Below are 20,219 nucleotides of genomic sequence, written 5' to 3'. Positions count from 1 at the left end.
CTGGAGCTCGGGCAATGACCCTCTTGGATTTGGGGGCAATTTGATGTAATGAAAGTTTTTATTCCCTTCCATTTTTTTCCTAGACATATTTTAATGTAACTGAAATAATATAAAATGTACAACTGTATAACCTGCCTTTTCTTATTTTTACTTAATGTGTCATAATAGCAATAATTCAACGTTCCGCCAAAGCTCTTCAGAAAGCACAGTGGTAACGGCTGTGCACTGGGGTGGTGTGGCCATGTCCCAATTCCTGACCCTGAGACACTCAGTCATTCTTCCCTATTAGAAATAAAGATGCGATATACACTTTCATGAACGCTTTCCCTCTATTTTGGAATTGAACGTAAAACTTCTTTTTTTGTTGGTTTGTTTTGTTTCGTTTTGTCTCATGACGATTAAAATCTAAGGAGAGCAGCACTTCTTGCCGAGGGGAAAAAATGCATTTGTCGTGCTCACTCTGTTTGGTTTCCATTTTTCCCAGAAAGCATTATTATATTAAAAAACTGTTAACACACCTTCTAATCCTTTAAATACAGTTTTTGCTACCTAAAACAGATTTTTTAATACTCCTCTGAGCAAAACAGAAAGATTATTCAATCATTCCAACATCATGAGAGATGAAAATGATTAGTTAATCATTATAATTATTGATAGTTTAGAAAACTTTCAGCTTCAAAACTCATTCTTGGTAATGCCACGCACATTTGTAGGATTGGTTTCAAATCCGGTGAACCCCCATCGTGTGTTTTTGTTTTGTTTTTTGTTTTATTTTTTGTATGTAAGCTGTAAGGTTTCCCGACATGTGGAAGTTAGTGACTCATTTAGTGACTCAGCAGAATTCTCATTGAACTGACAACACACAACCGGTCTGTGGTGGTCTGTGTCCTTGTCTGCCTGATTTGAGGGGCCGAGTTCCGCTGCAGGCTCCCCTCACTGGGGCTGCAGCCACACTAGGATTCTGGGTTCTTCTCTGCATAATGCTCCCCTGCCTCCTGGCTCAGGTTTCTACTTCCCCAGCATCCTCACAACCTCGTGCCCGAGAGCCAGCCATCCAGCCGGAACCCTGCCCACCTTGGCCCTGGGAAACTAGGGGGGAACTTATCCGTCAACACAGGCTGTAATAGAGAGGACCCCACTGAAGACCCTTCCATGGACAGGACACCCAGCCACAGGGCCACCATGCAGAATGGGCTATCGTGTGGAATGTTCTGATTTGTGGCTTTATCTGGTAACATCCAGATAAAATGGACAAAAGTGGACTTCAGGCTTGATTAAGTTTCATTCATCATTTTAGCAGGAATGTTGTTCTGAAAATAAGAAATAAAAATAAATTTTAGAACTCTTTGCCTCCAGAATCTGGTGCCTGAAGCTCTTTTCTAAGGGAGACGAGCTTCTCCTCTACTGCCTCTTAAACCCTGAGGAGCCCTACTGTGTCCCAGGGGCTCCCACACTTTGGCATTTTCATGGAGTAGTAAGATTTCATAAAGAACATCGGGGACCGACACTTTGTTTTCCCAAGTAGGATCACTCAGAAAAAGCAACAGCTGCTGGCCGTTGTCACCAACATTGCAAAACACATTTTTAAAACCTTGTAAGGCCATGAAGAAGAGAAAGAGCAGGGGCACCTGGGTGGCTCAGTGGGTTAAGCCTCTTGCCTTCGGCTCAGGTCATGATCCCAGGGTCCTGAGATCGAGCCCCACATCGGGCTCTCTGCGCTGCAGGGAGCCTGCTTCCTCCTCTCTCTCTGCCTGCCTCTCTGCCTACTTGTGATCTCTGTCAGATAAATAAAGAAAAAATCTTTAAAAAAAAAAAAAAAGAAGAGAAAGAGCAGAGTTTTAAAAATGATCTTAGAATAATGGATATTTCTTTTTATTGAATAATTTAACCTAAAAAAAAAAAATCATCCGGTGATCCTTCTTTTCCTCCAATTCACAACACTAGTGACCAGATTGTTGTGGGCAGTGTAATTTTCAATTCATTACTGTTTAGTTTGTGCAGAAGCTGTGTATAGAAATAGACGGCAAGCCGCACAGGCCCCTTCCCGTGAAATATTTCGTGGCCTGTGGACTCCGTCCCCTGGCACTACAAAACTCACCCATGTTCCAGAAACAGGCGGGGGGTCGCTTTGGGAAGCACTGTGATTCTGGCTGCTTGGGAAACATGGTCACAGTTTCCTGACTCCAGGAAAGCTGGAGTCAGACCATGGTCCTGTCATGAAACACAGGGGTCAGCGGGTCTCTGCTCCAGCAGACGCAGGGACGGAGAATGGGAAGAGCAGGCTTTAATTCATAAATGTGCTGACACTTGAACGTGAACTTTCCATCCTGTCCAGCCTCCAGGTTACATGGAAACCTGGATTTCTCATCCACGGTAGCCGTATACACATTCGTTAAGACAGTATTTATGTTGTTTGCTAAGTTTTAAAACTTTCCTTATGACAAGATGATCTCGAGTCAGGACACCTTAGGTGCCTGGCCTAGCCTTCATGAGCTTTTCGACAATTAGGACAGTGCATCTCTTTCTATAAAGCCTGGCCTTGTATTGAAAGCCAGAGGCTTAAAAAATTCTGTTTTGAAAGTTACAGACTGAACATGTGACTCTTTTTCTTACTGTCTCCATTTTACTAATCCCAACCCTTCCAAAGGCAATGGATACCTGTGGCTGAATCAAAGCGGGTTGCGTACAAGAAAGTCAACAGGTAATGAATGTTATCCTTTCATCCTGACCACCTGAGGGACACCTGAGTGGGAGAACAAGGCATGTCCAGCCCTCTGGTCCGGTCATGTGAGTGTGGCCAGCCAGCTGGGATCTTCAGCCTGCTCCACCTGTCTTTGATCTTTAGCACCAAGCAAACAGAGGTGGAACAGGCTGTGTACCTTCCCTGCAGCAGCAGATTTCCTGGCTGACCCCTGCTGATGCTTGTGCACTATGTACGCTGTCCCATGGTGCCTGGAGGAGAGGACTGGGGGGTCGCATTTCACCTGCGTTTAGCCCAAGCCCTGTGCTCCTGGGGCCGGCTCCTCTCCTGTGCAGGTGATCACTGGCACCTACCCTTGAGCATTCTAGTAACACCAGCTGGCACAGCCAGGGTCACATTTGTGCCCAGACTGCTTGGATTCCTCTGAGCTCACTGAGCACTCCATTATGCAAATTACAGGACTGCGGCTGGGAATAGGTCCCTTTGCAACAGGGGTGCACAAAAATCAGGTGGAAGAGAGTCGGGTGTGGGAAAGGAGTTCCCCAGCCAGGATGCAGACACCCAAGGCTAAATACACATGGCTGATAAGACAAAAATGTCTTAAACCATTAGAGAGACTGTAACATTTTGTTTTTATGTTTGTTAACTTTCATCCTGTTAGCAGCTAAGAAGGCCTTGAACTTAGGATGATTCGACTGGAATTAGAGGAATGGCCTAAGGAGAAGCTATAACCTTAATTTCCCACATTCCAACAACCCTATTCATTTCCTTTCACTTTCTGAGAAATAATGAGTCCCTTTCAGCTTCAGCCACGACTCTAATTCTGCCGTTCAGTGTAATTACTATCCATACTATCGAGGACTATCATATTCCTTTATTTTTCTTAAAATAAATCCGACTTGGAACCACTCTTGCAAAATCTAGCCTCTTTCTTTCTTTAAGAAGTCTCTTCTCCTTCCTATGGCTGTGCAAGTGTCCTGGGGTCTTAGTAGCAGTCTGTGTTTGCTAGTCTTGGTCATTTCAAATAGGTGAGCTGCACCCCTCCTTGCCAAAGGCTGTGCTGGGAATCTTCCAGAGCCCACCAGCCACACATGAGCATAGGCGTAAGTGAAGCAGGCTGTTCCCCTCTCCCTGTGTTAGAGAGACACTTTTCCCCCTCTTCCTCCCACTCCACTAGGCAAAGGACTAATTCCTGCATGCAATGACCTTATGTGAGGTTTTCAGATTGGGCCCTAGGATTAGGAAATCTTCTTCTCTCTCTTTAAAGCTTGGTTTTCAGAGGCCTCCTGGACTCAGGAATTCTAACTGGGATGTCAAGTGCCGAACAATGCTCTCTCCTCTTGCATTCCTGTTGTTAAAATTCTCATCATTTATGAGACAAGGATGTCCCTGGCCACAGAAGGTACATGTTCCAAGAAAAGAAATACAAATAAGAAATGAACACATGGGAATGTGTGACATCGTTGCTCATGAGCCAGGTAAACTGCTTTGGTTAATTGTCCCATTTGATAATGACACATTCACATACTCTGTATTTTTACAACAAACTACTGTCTTCTCCACTAGAGTATGAATAGGTCAGGATCTAGAAACTGAAAGTTTAAGGCAACGGTGCACTCATGCTTGCTGACAAGTCCAGTTTGCCAGGACCAACCGGAGAGTGAACCTGCTAGGTGTCTACAAAGTCATTTTGGGCTTGCATATCATGTTTCTGAGATACAAGAGAAAAGGGGGAAGAGCACCGGCTTCCGACATGGGTCACCCATGAGCAAGGTTCTCCAAGGCAAGGCCTGGACTCAACGGTGCATTTTGTCCCAAAATCTGCCCACAGATGACCAATTTCAGAACATCGTGCACAGTGAGGCACTCAACAAGCAGGGAAACTCGGGGCATAAAGCCATGATGATGGAAGCTGGTTTGGTTGAAAGACTCCAAGGTCACCTTCGTCCTTGACTCTCCATCCAACCTTGAGCCCAGAGCACCCATGAGGCAGCGTGTTGGAATGGCTTCAGCTGGGTATCTGTGGTCTCGTGTTCAAAATCCTCTGTCCATCTCGGCCGGGTCCTACAGCCCCAGGGGCTTGGTCCTCTCCAGACCTGAAGGGCTTGTTGTCTGTCCTATTATGTCTGGATTGTCTGATATTCTAAAACCATCAGTGATACACCGTAAGACATGACCAAAGAAGGGTGATTTGATGATAAGAGCTCTCTTAAATTCTAGGACATCATTGAGAATAATAATAGTAGTTTCATGCTAGGGACTATATACTAACCACTATATAACTTATCCTCTATAATCCTTACCATACCCCCTCAGAAATGGGCATTTTCAATCCCCTTTGCCAGGTGAGACTATAGACCCTACAAGGTGAAAGTGTCTTGCCAAAGTTACATGACTGTTGAGTGGCAGTATCAACATTTGAACCAAAAACTATGTTGTCTTAAAATCAGTGGCCTGAATTAGTAAATATTTCTCTGTGTACCTGTGTCTTGCCAGCCAAGCATCATGTTCACCCCTCACCTGATAGATGAATGGTCTAAATAAATATTTATTCAATGAATGAACACTATCTCCCCTGCAGACCTAAGAAATGGAGGCATAATGCTGGAATGACAGATCATTACATTGTCTTATATTTCATTGAACTATTAAGGCCAGTCGTCTCTAGGCCATGGAATCCAGCCAACTCTGTAGCTTCTACAGAAGTGGAGATGCCTTGTTGCATTGCAGAAGTACTTTGTGTCAAAACTTCTGTAAGATTTCCTTTCCTTTCTCTAATACTTTTTAGGCTAGACTCATCAACTCAAGTTGTTACAAATCTGAAAAATTCTGAATTAAGTAGAAAACATGTTTTTCAAGGGGGAAAATGTTTTTCAAGAGGGAAAAACTAACTCTAGCATCAAATGGAATTTTTTTGCCCAAAATATTACTTTCTCTTAAAAACATGGCTAGCTTGGGGTACCTGGGTGGCTCAGTCGTTGGGCGTCTGCCTTCAGCTCGGGTCATGATCCCAATATCCTGGGATCGAGCCCCAAATCAGGCTCCCTGCTCGGCGGGGAGCCTACTTCTCCCTCTCCCATTCCCCCTGCTTGTGTTCCCTCTCTCGCTGTGTCTCTCTCTGTCAAATAATAAAATCTTTAAAAATAATAATAATATAAATAAACAAGCAAATAAATAAAAATACGGCTAGCTTTGTTTTAATGTCATCCATGGATTATTGGTGATGTTCTAGAAAGGTTTTTAAGTGTTTCTATTACCCACTCAGAACAGAACTGCTGAAGCATTAGGGAGCATAAATGAGATGGTCAGATGGAGGAAGCTGATGGCAGTGGGAAGGCTCAGCAGTGGCCTTCAAGGCTGTTTCAGTGTGAGGCTAAAGCCCTATCCACAATGCCCCAAGCAGGAAGGAGCAACAGGGCCTGTCCCTCAGACCCCATGGCAGGGGAGAAAAGATTTGATCTTCCTCCCACAGTTGAGTCATTACTAATCAAGTTGAAAGTACAAATGCATTTCTGCCCCTTACTCTACCCGACCCCCCCAACCCCAGCCAGACAGAAGCCCTGAGTAATGCTGGCTTGCCCTGATACTTGGAGTCAGTTCAGTCAAATACACTCTCAGTTTCAATTCTGCTGAAAATGCTACCACATTCCCCAAATAGTGACAATGCTTCCGGTTTGTGTTCCTTAAGTTTTTAATGATATAAATTAACATTTGTATATCTTGTATGTTTTCCTCCATTTAAAATATTTTCACAAACTGTCATTTAAATCCTGACATTCACTGTAAATTAAAGTAATAATCATTGAGGTAAAACATGAATAAGACAAATTTCTTTTAAATCTGAAGAAGATCACATTGGATACTGAGGCCCGTAATAACCCGTAATGCAGAGAGTGGGGAGGAAAAAGCAGTTTCTACTTCCCGCCTTTTTTCTTTTTATTAAGCCGGATTTCTCTGTAAATAACATGTTTCTGTCAGTTTTGAGAAAGGCATGAGAGGGGAAAAAGAAACTGCCCGGGGAGTCAGCGCAGGAACATTACAAATGCCACACCTTCCCTGTCAGTCCATTTCCTTGAAAGCCCTTGAGCCTTGCCCAGCACACTGGCTGTTCGGAGATTTCCAGCCCTCTCCAGATTTTTCCATAACTCGGAGGCATCCCATCCTGAAACCACGGTATCACTTTCCCCCGTGGGCTCTACTTCCTCCAGCTGCCCCATCTCCGCTTGGAATAAACAGGAACCACTTGGACTAGATTATCCTGTTCTCAGCCCGCGGGGAGATTTTAACCCGACTCTAGGACTAGAGGACAGGCAGGGTCACGCTGGAAACCCACTTGGGGCTCCCTGTGAGCCTCTTTTCGTGAACCACCTGCCAACACATCCATTTCTGCCGGTTAGTGGATGGGGGTCCCTAGGGAGGGACCGGATTCCCTTCTCAGTCCCCGTCCCCGGTCCCCCGGCTCGCCTCCCCCAGGTCCCCCGAGGTGGGCTTGCCCAGCGTGTCCCAGCTTCGCGGAGCTCCCGGGCGCACAGGCCCCGCCCCCAGGCTGACTCAGCCTCTCGCAGCCTGAACTGGCGCTGGGGGCGGGGCTGACCCGGCCCGATCCCGGCCCTAAAAGCTTGGCTTCACCCCACTGCCGGGCCTTCTGGAACTCAGGACACGCATCTGTGATCGAGACTGCGCAGCTGCACTGCCTCGCGCCACTGGCCACAGGTGGTCTTCTCGTGCCGAACCTGAGCAGGGGGCCACCCGCGCGGCTGCCTGCCTCGGCAGTGGAGGTTCTGGGCTCCCAGGAGGCGCTGACCATGGATTTGACGCTTCCGGACAGGGCAGCCTGATTCCCCTAACACCTCGCTGCCAGGGCCCTCCCCTCCCTGTGCTGAGACGCAGGTTCCCTGGAAGTGGCAGGCGGGTCACAGGGCGGCAGACCCCCTGCCCATCCCACACCCCCAGCCTTCCTCCACAGCCCCGTGGAAGCACTCGGGAGGATGGAGTGCGTGTTTGTACTCCCCCTTAGTGGCCTTACATCTCAGAAGGAAGAAGGATGGCTTTTTAGATGGTTTGGTCTAATCAGAAACTCTTTTCTTTTCTTCCTAGGTTTTGAAACATGCATCCTTCTCCCTTCCTGGCTGCGCTTTGCCTGGGAATAGTCTCAGCTGCTCCAAAACTCTATCAGAGCTCAGATGCGCGCTGGTCCCAGTGGAAGGCAGCACATGGGAAACTGTATGACGAGGTTGGTAACATCTGAGCTGTCCACTGAGACCCCAGAGAATGTTCTATGCTGGTGTGAGTTCACAGCGGGGAGTAGCTTCTGGAGGCCGCTGGTACCCGATACACTGCACAGGATGGGGACAGATGTCTTGCTGTGTGGTTGCTGGAGAGCAGCTCCGGGAGCATCAGCCCAGCCCCGGTCAAGGTCTCTGCTCCCCTCTGTGAGCACATCCACTTGGTGCAGGTGAGCTGGTTTTAAATATAAATAAAGATGAAAATTTATTTGTTTTTCTGCAGAATGAAGAAGGGTGGAGGAGAGCAGTGTGGGAGAAGAATCTGAAAGTGATTAAACAGCACAACCAGGAGTACAGCCAAGGGAAACACAGCTTCACAATGGCAATGAATGCTTTTGGTGACCTGGTGAGTGTGACCCGGGTTGCTGAACGTTTCATGCGTCCCCTCCTCATGCTTTGCCCAAATAATCTGCTGCTTGTCAACATTCTACTTCCTTTTCCTTGAAGACCAATGAAGAATTCAAGCAGGTGATGAATGGCCTTAAAAGCCAGAAGCGCAAGGAGGGGAACGTGTTCCAAGCACCTCCCTTTGCTGAGACCCCCTCATCTGTGGACTGGAGAAAGAAAGGCTACGTGACCCCCGTGAAGAATCAGGTGGGACAGTACTCCACAGGTCACCCTCAGGAGGAGAGGTGAAAGGAATCGGTGTCCTTGCTGTGGTCGGCTGAGAAAAGTGTGCAGCTCGTGATGTTTTAAAATAGTTTCCGGATCAGTGGGCTGCTGTCAAATCTTGATATTTGTTTTGTAGACTGAGAATTTTTTTTTAAATTTTATTTATTTATTTGACAGACAGAGGTCACAAGTAGGCAGAGAGGCAGGCAGAGAGAGAGGAGGAAGCAGGCTTCCTGCTGAGCAGAGAGCCCGATGCAGGGCTCAATCCCAGGACCTTGAGACCATGACCTGAGCCGAAGGCAGAGGCTTAACTTACTGAGCCACCCAGGCGCCCCATAGACTGAGAATTTTTAAAATTTGTTTCAGGGTCCCTGTGGTTCTTGTTGGGCTTTTAGTGCAACTGGAGCCCTCGAAGGACAGATGTTTCGGAAAACCAAAAGACTGGTGTCACTGAGCGAGCAGAACCTGGTGGACTGCTCTCAGGCAGAAGGCAATGAGGGCTGCAGTGGTGGCCTGATGGATTACGCCTTCCAGTACGTGAAGGACAACGGAGGCCTGGACTCGGAGGAATCTTATCCGTATCGTGCACAGGTAAGTAGTGCTCCCTACCTGTCATTCCAGCTCTGCTTTTTAGCATTGAACACATACAGATAGAACAGATATCACATTTCATTCTCACCGTTTATGTTGTAGACTCTACAGCACCAACTGTCAGAACTATCATTAAACTCTATTAGCCGGGGGCGCCTGGGTGGCTCAGTCGTTAAGTATCTGCCTTTGGCTCGGGTCACGATCCCAGGGTCCTGGGCTCGGCAGGAAGCCTGCTTCTCCCTCTCCCACTGCCCCTGCTTGTGTTCCCTTTCTTGCTGTCTCTCCCTCTGTCAAATAAATAAATAAAATCCTAAAAAACAGCAACAACAGCAACAACAAAAATCCTATATTCTCTGCCTTGATAGTGACCATGCAACTCTTCCTATTTCTGTTATGGGGCCATTTGATACCATTCTATATATAGTACAGACTTCTCCAGAATGAAAAGCTTCTTATGGACAGGTAGACTGAGAGTGTCTCATGAAGAACACACCAGCTAATGTTTCAATTTCAAAACAGCCAATAGCGTTTTGGCTCCTAGGATGCTTCCTAACAAACTTGACTTGGGAAACATTGAGCTACAAACTGTCTTGAACTCATGTTCCCCAGGAGGTGGATGGTAGTGATCAAATCTCCTCCCCTGTCCCTTTGAAAGGATGAATCCTGCAAATACAAGCCTGAGCAATCCGCCGCCAATGACACTGGCTTCATGGACATCCATCCGGAGGAGGAGTCCCTTAAGCTGGCGGTGGCCACTGTGGGGCCCATCTCTGCTGCGATCGATGCAAGCCTGAGTACCTTCCAGTTCTATCATAAGGGTAAGCATCTATTTATGTAGAAATTTAGGCAGAAAAATGGGAAAACCACCATTACATACAATAACATTGACTCTGGTATGTAGAAGTCAATGTGGAATTTTGGAGGGTGAGGATTTAACAGAGCCGTGTTTCTCTGCACATGTAATTTTTGTGCCCATTGTTTCCATCTGCCATGACCTGACCCATATCCCCGTGATTTTAAGTACATCATAAATGTATTTAAATGGCTACATAATTCAACTGGTGTATCTCAATTTACTTTCCTTTTTTCCTAACTATTAGACCTTGAAACATTCCAAAGAATTTTACTACTGTTATTGAAACTGGCAAGAACCCCTCGGCTCAAGTAATATTGTGCTCTGGGTTGTGTTTCCTTAAGGTGACGTGCTCAAAGTCGAACCACAAGGTGTCAATCAGTGTTCGTCTATGTTTCTTGACAAAGTGTTTACAAAAGAGATTGTGCCAGTTTGTCTTTCTGCTGGTATTAGATGAACGCCTAAATCTCTCGCCTAGCTAAAAGTAAATCAATAAATCAATCTGATTTTTAAATCTTACCTGGGGTTATGTCATTTAACTGAACTTTGAAATGCCTCCTGTTGGTTGTGGTTGATAGACTGGATCACATGTTCCTGGAGATCGTCACCCCAGCCCTGAATCTCTCTTCTCCAGGCATTTACTACGATCCAGACTGCAGCAGTGAAAACTTGGATCATGGTATTCTGGTGGTGGGCTATGGTTCTCAAGGAGAAGACTCAGAGAAGCAAAAATACTGGATTGTCAAGAACAGGTATAAAAAGCCAAAAATAGGGACGTCCAGCTGGCTCAGTAGGTAGAACATGTCTCTGTTGATCTCAAGACCATGAGTTCAAGTCCCACGTCGGAGATAGTGTTTACTTAATAAAAAAAAAATTGTTTTAAAAATATAATGAATATACTATACATTTCTGTAAAAGAAAAAGACAAAACTAAGTGATCTATAATGGAATAAGAAATAGACTTTTTTAAAAAAGCCGAAAATACTTATCTTTAAAGTTGAAAAGGGAATCCTTTTTGGAATCAGTGTTTGGAGGCAGGTCCCCCAACCCTTGAGCACACTTCTGAAATCCCAGAAGTGTTAACCCCATGTAGGGGGAACGCAGGCATATTCATGAGACAACCACAGTGAGGTACTGTCTCGAGCTGGGGGATCCTGTTATAGTTTTGGTACTGTTGCATTTCTAAATTGGAGATTTTAAAAAATTTCTCTTTTTTCATTCTTTAATTTTTTTAAAAGGATTTTATTTATTTATTTGACAGAGAGATAGAGAGCACAAGTAGGCAGAGAGGCAGGCAGAGGGAGAGGGAGAAGCAGGCTCCCTGCTGCATAAGGAGTCCAATGACAGGCTCGATCCCAGGACCCTGGATCATGGTCTGAGCTGAAGGCAGACACTTAACCAACTGAGCCCCCCAGGTGTCCCCTTTATTTTAATTTCTGAAACACATCTGATCCTAAGCATTTTGGGGTCTCTCACTTTGTAGTCTATGTGAAAGGTTCTATGAAAGTCTATGAAAGGTTCAGGAGTAGAATTATGAGCTGAGTTAGAACTCGAACAAGAACAGGAACGGCTTCTCGGATTCTTCCTGAATCTGTCCTGGCCCTGTCCTGCCCTGCTCAGTGTCGGGTGTGATTGCTCATGAAGGGAAATGTGTTTGTTCCTCTGGAATAATTGGCAAACGCTATCCTCTTCCAGCTGGGGCACAGACTGGGGCACACAGGGTTACATACTGATGGCCAAGGACCGGGACAATCACTGTGGAATCGCCACCGCAGCCAGCTTTCCTACTGTGTGAAATGAGAGCATAAGGCAGACCTCGACTGGGGACCGGATAGGCAGAAGAGGAATTTTCTCTTACAAGTGATCACACCTCATTGTGTGGAATGAAACACTCAAGCCACTGGAGATCTAACCTGTGATCCGATTTTGTGATTTCTTTAATTGCTGCTTTGGACAGCTTTGTGTGGTTGACTTGTTTAATGGATTTTGAATTTTTATATCTTGTACTGCTATGTTAAGTTAAACCTTTTAAAATAAAACCATTTTAAAGTAGAAGTGGGGGAAGTTTTTAATATAATTAACTTATAGACTCAGGCTGTTAAATAACAAAAAAACAAATAAATTACAAAGATCTAATTGGCTTAATAAAGGATTCATGAATCAGACAGCTTCGTATATATCTAGCAAGTAGAGAAGAACTCCAAGAGCTACCAATAAAGAAAGGCTTGTACATGTAAAAAGGGAGCAGAAAAAGGAAAGTATGAGCAAAGAATCTGTTAGCAAAGTTGTTGTCCGTCAGGGACCAGAAAGGGTCCCTCAGTATGTGTCCTGGTGCAGACCAGCATGTTCCCATTATCGCCTGGTAAAGGTCATATTGTAGCAGGGAAGAGGTTGAAACTGCAGTTAACTTAGGTGTTAAGTCTTGGTTTATTAACTTGGGACCTTTACCTAAGAGATGCCATGTTGGGCCCATGGTTTTATTTTTGACAGGGCTCTAAAGACATAACCGCATGTGCCAGTGGTCCATTAGGAGAATACTGAGTGGCCTCTGGTTCTTGCAGTTGCAACTATGCACATCTTATGACAGCTGCCCTTGGGCTGTGTCTGACCCAACCCTGGAATGAAGCAAAATGGGACCAACGATCTATAGAGACAAAGGTACATTATCTTAACAAGGAAAAGACTTTGCATTTTTAAAAAGTGAACACACACCCATAGGATTTCAATAGTAGAGAAATGCATTAGAGATCAGGGTCATTGGACCCCGGATAGCTACAACCCAGTGGAGCTACAAGACAGATGTCCCAGAGCCCGTTGCGAGTGCCTCTTCCCCACCTGCTAGTGTGGGCAGATGAGGAAGGACCAGACACAGTGGATTGGTGTGTCTTGGGCCCAAAAGGGCTGAGGGGTAAGCCCCCAGACGTGAGTCCAGGCCTCAGCAACAGAGCAGGGGCCTCAGCAGTAGAGACCGGTGAGGGCATCCAGAGCACCCAGCTCTCTGATCGAACACTATCCTAGACCTTGCTGTGCGGTCCCTACGTACAAGTTATTAGCAACTACAATCGGCCGACAGGGTTTAAATAAAGATTTCTCTCAATAATGTGGGCAGGCATGTGCGGGCAGGAAGTCCTCCTCCACCCTCTTGGGATCTCTGGCCTGGCCCAAGAATTAAACAGGAACAAGGTAGATTCACAGGAAAAAAGCGTATAAGTTTTGTTGGGTTTTTATGTGCATCTGGAAGCCTTCATTGAGAGAAGGAAGATCCAAAGAAGTGACCAGAGCCAGTAGCGACTAGACCTTCCAGACAAGAATCGACACGTTTGTAGAGACATAACAAGACAAAGAGCAGTAAGTTGTGGGGAGGGACGAGGAGACACCTGTGGGGGCAGGAGGCAGAAGGCATCGAAGATGGGGGTTGGGTGGGAAGTGTGTTTGCACAGGTGGCGGCTCGGTGTGGACGCCCGGACTCTGGTGATCAGAATGTTCTCTTGCTGGCTCCTTTCTCAGGGGAGAGAACCCCTTTCTCGTGGGAAATGCTATGACCTGCTTTCGGAAGGGGGTTGTCAGAGAGCCCTTCCTGCCTCCCTCCTCTGCTTCTCAAGTGCCCTCAGCTGAAAATAACCCGTATGCCCATGTGGTACATTCTGGGGGAGTGTGTCCTGAACCCCTCCAGCCTCACCGATCAGTTGGATGTCTTTTTTCTTTTTTTAAAGATTTTATTTATTTGACAGAGAGAGAGATCACAAGTAGGCAGAGAGGGAGAGAGGGAGAGAGGAGGAAGCAGGCTCCCTGCCCAGCATGGAGCCCGATGCGGAACTCGATCCCAGGACCCTGAGATCATGACCTGAGCTGAAGGGAGAGGCTTAATGCACTGAGCCACCCAGGCAGCTCCAGTTGGATGTCTTAAGAGCAAACCTGGGGCTTTTAGGGGAAGAAGGAAGTCTGCCTCAAGACTGTGGCATGGGGTGTGGGTCTGTGTGTCTATGTGTCTGTGTGTCTGTGTCTGTGTGGCTGAGGGGGCTTGAATCCTATTGGCTCCGTGTCTCTGGAGAATTCGGACTGATGCACAGATCACCTCAGAGACCCGCCCACCAACTCCCACTTTCATGCATATCTTTCTCATGCCTGCTGCCCTTCTTTGCGGAAAAAGAAATCACGTGATTAGATTTCACTACATTTTTAGTTTCATTTCAGTTTAGAATGAGAGCTTTCTAATTTGGCTTCAGGTCAGTGTGCTTCTGTCTGGGCTTTTAGGAAAGCCGGTGCCCTCGAAGGACACAGGTTCTGGAAAACAGACAAACTTGTGTCACTGAGCGAGTGGAACCCGCTGGACTGTTCTTGGTCTCAAGGCAGTGAGGGCTGCCATGGTGGCCTGATGAATTACACCTTCCAGCATGTTCCGAACAATGGAGGCCTGGATTCAGAGGAATCCTAACCATATCGCCCAGGGGTAAGTGGAACTCCTCACATGTCATCAGTCCAGCTCTGCTCCCAGAGTCACATGTTTTTGAAGAAGCCAGATACCATACTTAATATTTGCATTTTAAATGGTGGACCCTAGAGCTGCAAACTGTCAGGACTGTCATTAAACCAGACGAACCAGGAACAGTTCTCTGCCTCGGTGGTGACCACATGATTATTTTTATTTCTATGTTACAGGGAGACATACATACCATTCCATACAGGGTACAGATTTCTCTGGAATGAACCAGTTCTTAAGGACACGTAGACCCTGAATAATTCATTGAACACATACAAGGTAGTTTTTCAATTTCAAAACAACCAATAGCATTTCAGCTCCTGGGATGCTTTACGACATATTTGGCTTGGAAATCACTCACCTGTAAGCTGTCTTGAACTCATGCTCCCCAGGAGGTGGATGGTCGTGATCAAGTCTCTTCCCCTTTCCCTCTGAAAGGACGGACCCTGCGCATACAGACCCGGGCATCCTGCAGCCAGTGCCACCGGCCCGGTGAGCATGCCTCCACAGGAGAAGTCCCTTGTGCTGGTGGTGGCAGCTGTGGGGCCCGTCCCTGCTGCTCTCCGTGCAAGCCTGGACACCTTCCGGTTCTATAAAGAGGGTACGCATCTGTCTATGGAGAAATAGAGGTAGAAAGATCGGAAAACCACCCTAAGATACAGCAGGAGTGACACTATGGTACGCAGAATTCAATGTAGAATTTGGGGGGCGGGGGCTGTGGATTTCACACAGTTCATCCTGCACCCATAACATTTATGCCTTCTGTTTCCACCTGTCATGACCAGATCCAAATGCCCATGATTTAAAACACATTATCAATATATGGAAATGGCTACATAATTTGATTGGTATAGCTTGCTTTACTTTTTCCAATTGTTAGACCTTGAAAATTTTTAAAGAATGTTATTACTGAGATTAACACTGGAAAGGAGCCCTTAGCCCAAGTCATTTTGTGTTCTCTGCTGTTTCCATAGGCTCACATTCTTTAAGGAGACTCACAAGAGGCATTATTTTTATGCCTCTTGACTATTGTTTACAAAAGAGATTGCGACACTTTGTGTTTCTGCTAACATCAGAGGAGGGCCTAAACCCCTAGCTTACCTAAACAAAACTATCTGACTTTTAATCTTAGCTGGATTTATAGTGCAACTGAATTTTGATACATCTCCGTTACTGTGGCTGATAGGCTGATAAGCTGTTACTACCCCATGTCACGTGGGAAACCTCAGCCCAACATTAGAATTTACTTTCCAGATATTTATTATGATCCAGACCGCAGCAGTGAAGAGCTGAATCACGGTGCTCTGCTGTTTATTTATGGATCTGAAGAAGAACCCGAGAACCAAAATTATTGGATTGTCAAGAACAGGTATAGAAAGCCAAGAATACTTATCTTGGACATCGAAAAGGAATCCTGTTTGGAACTGGTGCTTGGAGACAAGTGCCCCAACCCTTGAGCACACTTGTGAAATCCCAGAAGCGTTTATCCCACGTGGCGGGAACACAGGCATATTCATGGGACAACCACAGGAAGGTACTGTCTCAAGCTGGGATAGATTTCCACCACTGCATTTCTAAACTGGATTTTTTTTAAATTCCTGAAACACATCTGTCCCAAAGATTTTCCTTTTCCTGCTCATGTTTCAGTTTTGTGAAAGGTCTGGGAAAGAAGGACTGTGTGCTGGGTTAGAACTCGAGCATTCCCCTGGGTGCCTCAGGCAGGGGAATGTGTCAGCTGGAGACAACAGGAAAGGCCTCTCAGGATTCTTCCTGAATCTGTCCTGGCCTCTGATGCCCTCCTCAGTGTCGGGTGTGATTGTTCTTGAAAGGAAATGTTTGTTCCTCTGGAATAATTGGCAAACCCTGGCTTCTTTTGACTGGGACACAGTCTGGGGAACTCAGGACTCCATGCTGATGGCCAAGGCCCGGGACAGTTAGTGCGGAACCACCACCATGGCCAGCTTTCCTGTCGTGTGAGACGAGCGTGTAAAGAAAACCTTGACTGGGGACAGAAAATACAGAAAGCGAGTTTTATTTTAAAGCTGGCCTCACCTTATTGTGTGGGATAAAAGACTGACGATCTAACTTACGGTTTGATTCTGTGACCTTTCACACTGGGGATGTCACTACTTCCTTAATCCCCGCTCTAATCAATGTTGTGTGATTCACTTGCTTCATAACTTTTGAATTTTCATGTTTTAAAAGATTGCAGGGGGATGCCTGGGTGGCTCAGTGGGTTAAGCCGCTGCCTTCATCTCAGGTTATGATCCCAAGTTCCTGGGATCGAGTCTTGCATTGGGCTCCTTGCTCAGCAGGGAGCCTGCTTCTCTCTCCACCTCTGCCTGACTCTCTGCCTGCTTGTGTGCTCTCTCTCTCTCCTTCTCTCTGACAAATAAAACCAAAAAAAAAAAAAAGAAAGATTGCAGGGAGTTTCATCTTCTAGAAGAAAATAATTTACTTGTGCTGAGGTGTGATTCTGTTTTGTTTTTTTTTTTAAGATTTTATTTATTTATTTGAGAGAGAGAGTATGAGTGGGCAGAGGGGATACCGGGGGGCAGGTGGGGGCAGAGGGAGAAGCAGACTCCCCACTGAGCAGGGAGTCTGACCCTGAGCTCACCCCAGGGCCCTGAGATCAAGACCTGAGGTGAAGCCAGACTCTTAACCAACTTAGTCACCCACGAGCCCCCTTTCTGTGTTTAATTCATAAACTTCTTTATAGTTAAAAATGTCATGCTTTTGTAGGGAGAAAGAAATTTCCTTATTCGCTCCAAAATTCTTCCAGCTGGCTTAAGAATTTAATTGACATGAGACAGATCAAGGGGAGAAAAAATTCCTACAAAGTTTTATTACACAGGCATGGAGGCCTAGTAGGGAATTTGAGACCCAAAGAAATGACCAAGGCAGGCATGTTTGTTGTTGTTTTCTGGGCAGAGGCAGGTTTTATACATTTTAGACAAAGACAATAACCTGTGAGAAATTGACAGGATAAAGACAACAGGGATGTGGGAGCTTTAAACCAGCAGGAATGCTAAGTGGAATTTGAGCTGAGGTTGTAGATGAGTAAAAAAGCCACAAGGTTTCTTTCTACAGCTTTCCGGGCTTTGAAGTCCCATCTGCAGGGCTAAGGATGTCTTTATACTTCCCAGTACAGGGAGGGCACCTCTCCGGCAGGAGACTCGTTTCCGGCTTGTGGGGGGACAGAGGACCGCCTGGGCGCCCTCGCACCTGCTGTTTCCCAAGCAGCTTCATATCCAGATAATCCATGTACCATTGCGGCACATTTTGGGGTGTCCTCCCTGGGCCCCCACAGTCTCTTCCTCTAAAACTTCCCTGGGATGTTTACAGACTACTAGCTGAGCTGGGGACTATGGAGAGAGAAATCCAGGTAGTAAATGAGTAAAAAGAACATAGATTAGAATGAAGATGAATAAAGGGGGTTAAGGGGAATGGGAGGTCCGGGCTTCCAGCTGTGGAATGAATAAGACCCGAGAATAAAAAGCACAGTGTAGGGAATATCATCAACGGTGTCGCAATAGCACTGTAATGGTACAGTGAGAAACAGACAGTAGCGATCCCTGTGGTGAGCATAGCCTACTGTATAGAGTTGGCAAATTACTGTGTTGTGCACCTGAAACTAATGTAAAATTGGGTGTCATCTGGACTCAAAACATTTGGGGGAGGAAAAAAAAAAAGCATGAGGATGAATAAACAGAAAAGAACACATTTCCCCACACATCATGAAACCAGTCCCACAACCCTCAAAATAGATCAGCCCTGTCAAATGTATGTGTTTCATTTATCTGATGGTAAGTATTAATTCTTTTTTTTAAAACAGATTTAAATTAGATATGCATCTCACTGGGTTTACCTAAAAGCAGGTTTTCCCTGATGGTTGGGCGAGCGCCCCCTGCTGGGAAGACACTGTATGTGGAACATGATGCTACGCGGATTCCCAGTCTGTTACCTTGGGACTGGAGTATTTTCAAAGCCGGCATAGTGGTATTGAACCCGTGTTCCATTACCAGAGAGAGATTTAGGATTGCCTTTTCTAGTTCACAATCTCTGAAACTTAGGAATAAGATCCTTAATGCTGACAAGAACTTGGAATTCTGATACAAAAGCAGGTTTTCCATGAGTTTTCAACAGGCATGTTTGTGTGGCACAATTTTATGAAAAAGTGTAATTTAGCGGGCATTTAAGGTGGCACGCTAAGTGACAGAGGGCCAGAAATCCAAAGGCCATATATAGTTGTGGCCATTCAGGCGGGAACCCTCTCTATGCTTTGCTGCCACATGAAAAAGACCAGTGTCTTTTTATAGTGTGGTTTACAGACAAGGTTAAGTTGGAGACTGTGATTTTCAAAGTCTGGAGTGTTCCATGACCTTTGCCATAGATAGTGTTGATATCTTTCCCTCTCCATTTTTCTTATGATCCTGTCAGTCTGTGAGAGCAGAATAGGTTGCAAAACAGCTGATATGAGAGGCAGGCGGCGTGACTCTGGTGGCAAGGAAGGGTGGTTTTGTCACCCAGCAACGTAAGCCCAGATTTTCGGTCCACATTTTTGGGTGTCCTGGCTTTGGTCAATACAGTTCCTTCCTCTGAAACTTTTCTGGGAGTTTCACACATTCAACGTTGAACTGATAGATGGCTTCATCTCCTTGAACCAGTCACTCAGTTCTGGCAGTGGGTCAGTTCAGTCAAATTCACTTCAGGAGGTGGCGATGCAGGTGTGTTCTCAAAGCTAAGCCTCTGCTTCAAATGATCAGATAATAAATAAGAGGCAACTCAGGGGCACCTGGATGGCTCAGTCAGTTGAACACCGAACTCGTGGTTTCAGCTCGGGTCATGATCAGGGTCCTAGAATGGAGTCCCCATGTTGGGCTCCACGCTCAGAGGGGAGCCCGCTTGAGACGCTCTCTCTCCTTTTGACCCTCTTCCCGATTGCTGTCTCTCTTTCTAAAATAAACTCTTTTTAAAAGATTATTTATTTATTTATTTATTTGACAGATAGACATCACAGGTAGGCAGAAAGGCAGGCAGAGAGAGAGGAGGGAAGCAGGCTCGCTACTGAGCAAAGAGCCCAATGTGGGGTTCGATCTCAGGACCCCAAGATCAGGACCTGAGCTGAAGGCAGAGGCTTTAACCGCCTGAGACACCCAGGCACCCATAAAATAAGCTCTTTTTCAAAAAGAGTCAATTTTATGCAAGCTGGTGCAACCATGGAGGTTCCTCAAAAAGTTGAAAATAGAACTACCCTATGACCCAGCAATTGCACTACTGGGTATTTACCCTAAAGATACAAACGTGGTGATCCAAAGGGGCACATGCTCCTGAATGTTTACAGCAGCAATGTTCACTATAGCCAAACTATGGAAAGAACCTAGATGTCCATCAACATATGAATGGATAAAGAAGATGTGGTATATATACACAATGGAATACTATGCAGCCATCAAAAGAAATGAAATCTTGCCATTTGTGACGACATGGATGGAACTAGAGTGTATCATGCTTAGTGAAATAAGTCAATCAGAAAAAGACAACTATCATATAATCTCCCTGATATGAGGAAGTGGAGATGCAACATGGGGGGTTTGGGGGGTAGGAGAAGAATAAATGAGACAATATGGGATTGGGAGGAAGACAAACAATAAATGACTCTTAATCTCACAAAACAAACTGAGGGTTGCTGGGGGG

The 20,219-nt window shown here is 45.8% G+C and overlaps 1 protein-coding gene across 1 annotated transcript; it reads left to right on the top strand.

The window, feature by feature from the left end:
• The first annotated feature begins 7,287 nt into the window (after positions 1-7,287).
• CTSL (cathepsin L) lies at positions 7,288-12,097 on the top strand. The gene is made up of 8 exons (XM_059412313.1): positions 7,288-7,414; positions 7,799-7,934; positions 8,210-8,332; positions 8,434-8,580; positions 8,965-9,189; positions 9,845-10,007; positions 10,677-10,794; positions 11,738-12,097. Exons 2-8 carry the CDS (start codon positions 7,809-7,811, stop codon positions 11,835-11,837), a joined length of 1,002 nt encoding a protein of 333 aa, XP_059268296.1. The 5' UTR covers positions 7,288-7,414; positions 7,799-7,808; the 3' UTR covers positions 11,838-12,097.
• The last annotated feature ends 8,122 nt before the right edge of the window (positions 12,098-20,219 follow it).

Source organism: Mustela nigripes, chromosome 9, assembly GCF_022355385.1.
Source record: "Mustela nigripes isolate SB6536 chromosome 9, MUSNIG.SB6536, whole genome shotgun sequence".
Taxonomy (NCBI): Eukaryota; Metazoa; Chordata; class Mammalia; order Carnivora; family Mustelidae; genus Mustela; species Mustela nigripes.
This window is presented reverse-complemented; position numbering and strand designations above follow the sequence as displayed.

Bases quoted from the DNA above. Each gene is read 5' to 3' on its own strand.
- CTSL (XM_059412313.1), top strand. From the start codon at position 7,809: ATGCATCCTTCTCCCTTCCTGGCTGCGCTTTGCCTGGGAATAGTCTCA. The intron at 9,190-9,844 runs GTAAGTAGTGCT...TCCCTTTGAAAG, and splicing joins CTTATCCGTATCGTGCACAG to GATGAATCCTGCAAATACAA. The intron at 10,795-11,737 runs GTATAAAAAGCC...ATCCTCTTCCAG, and splicing joins TACTGGATTGTCAAGAACAG to CTGGGGCACAGACTGGGGCA.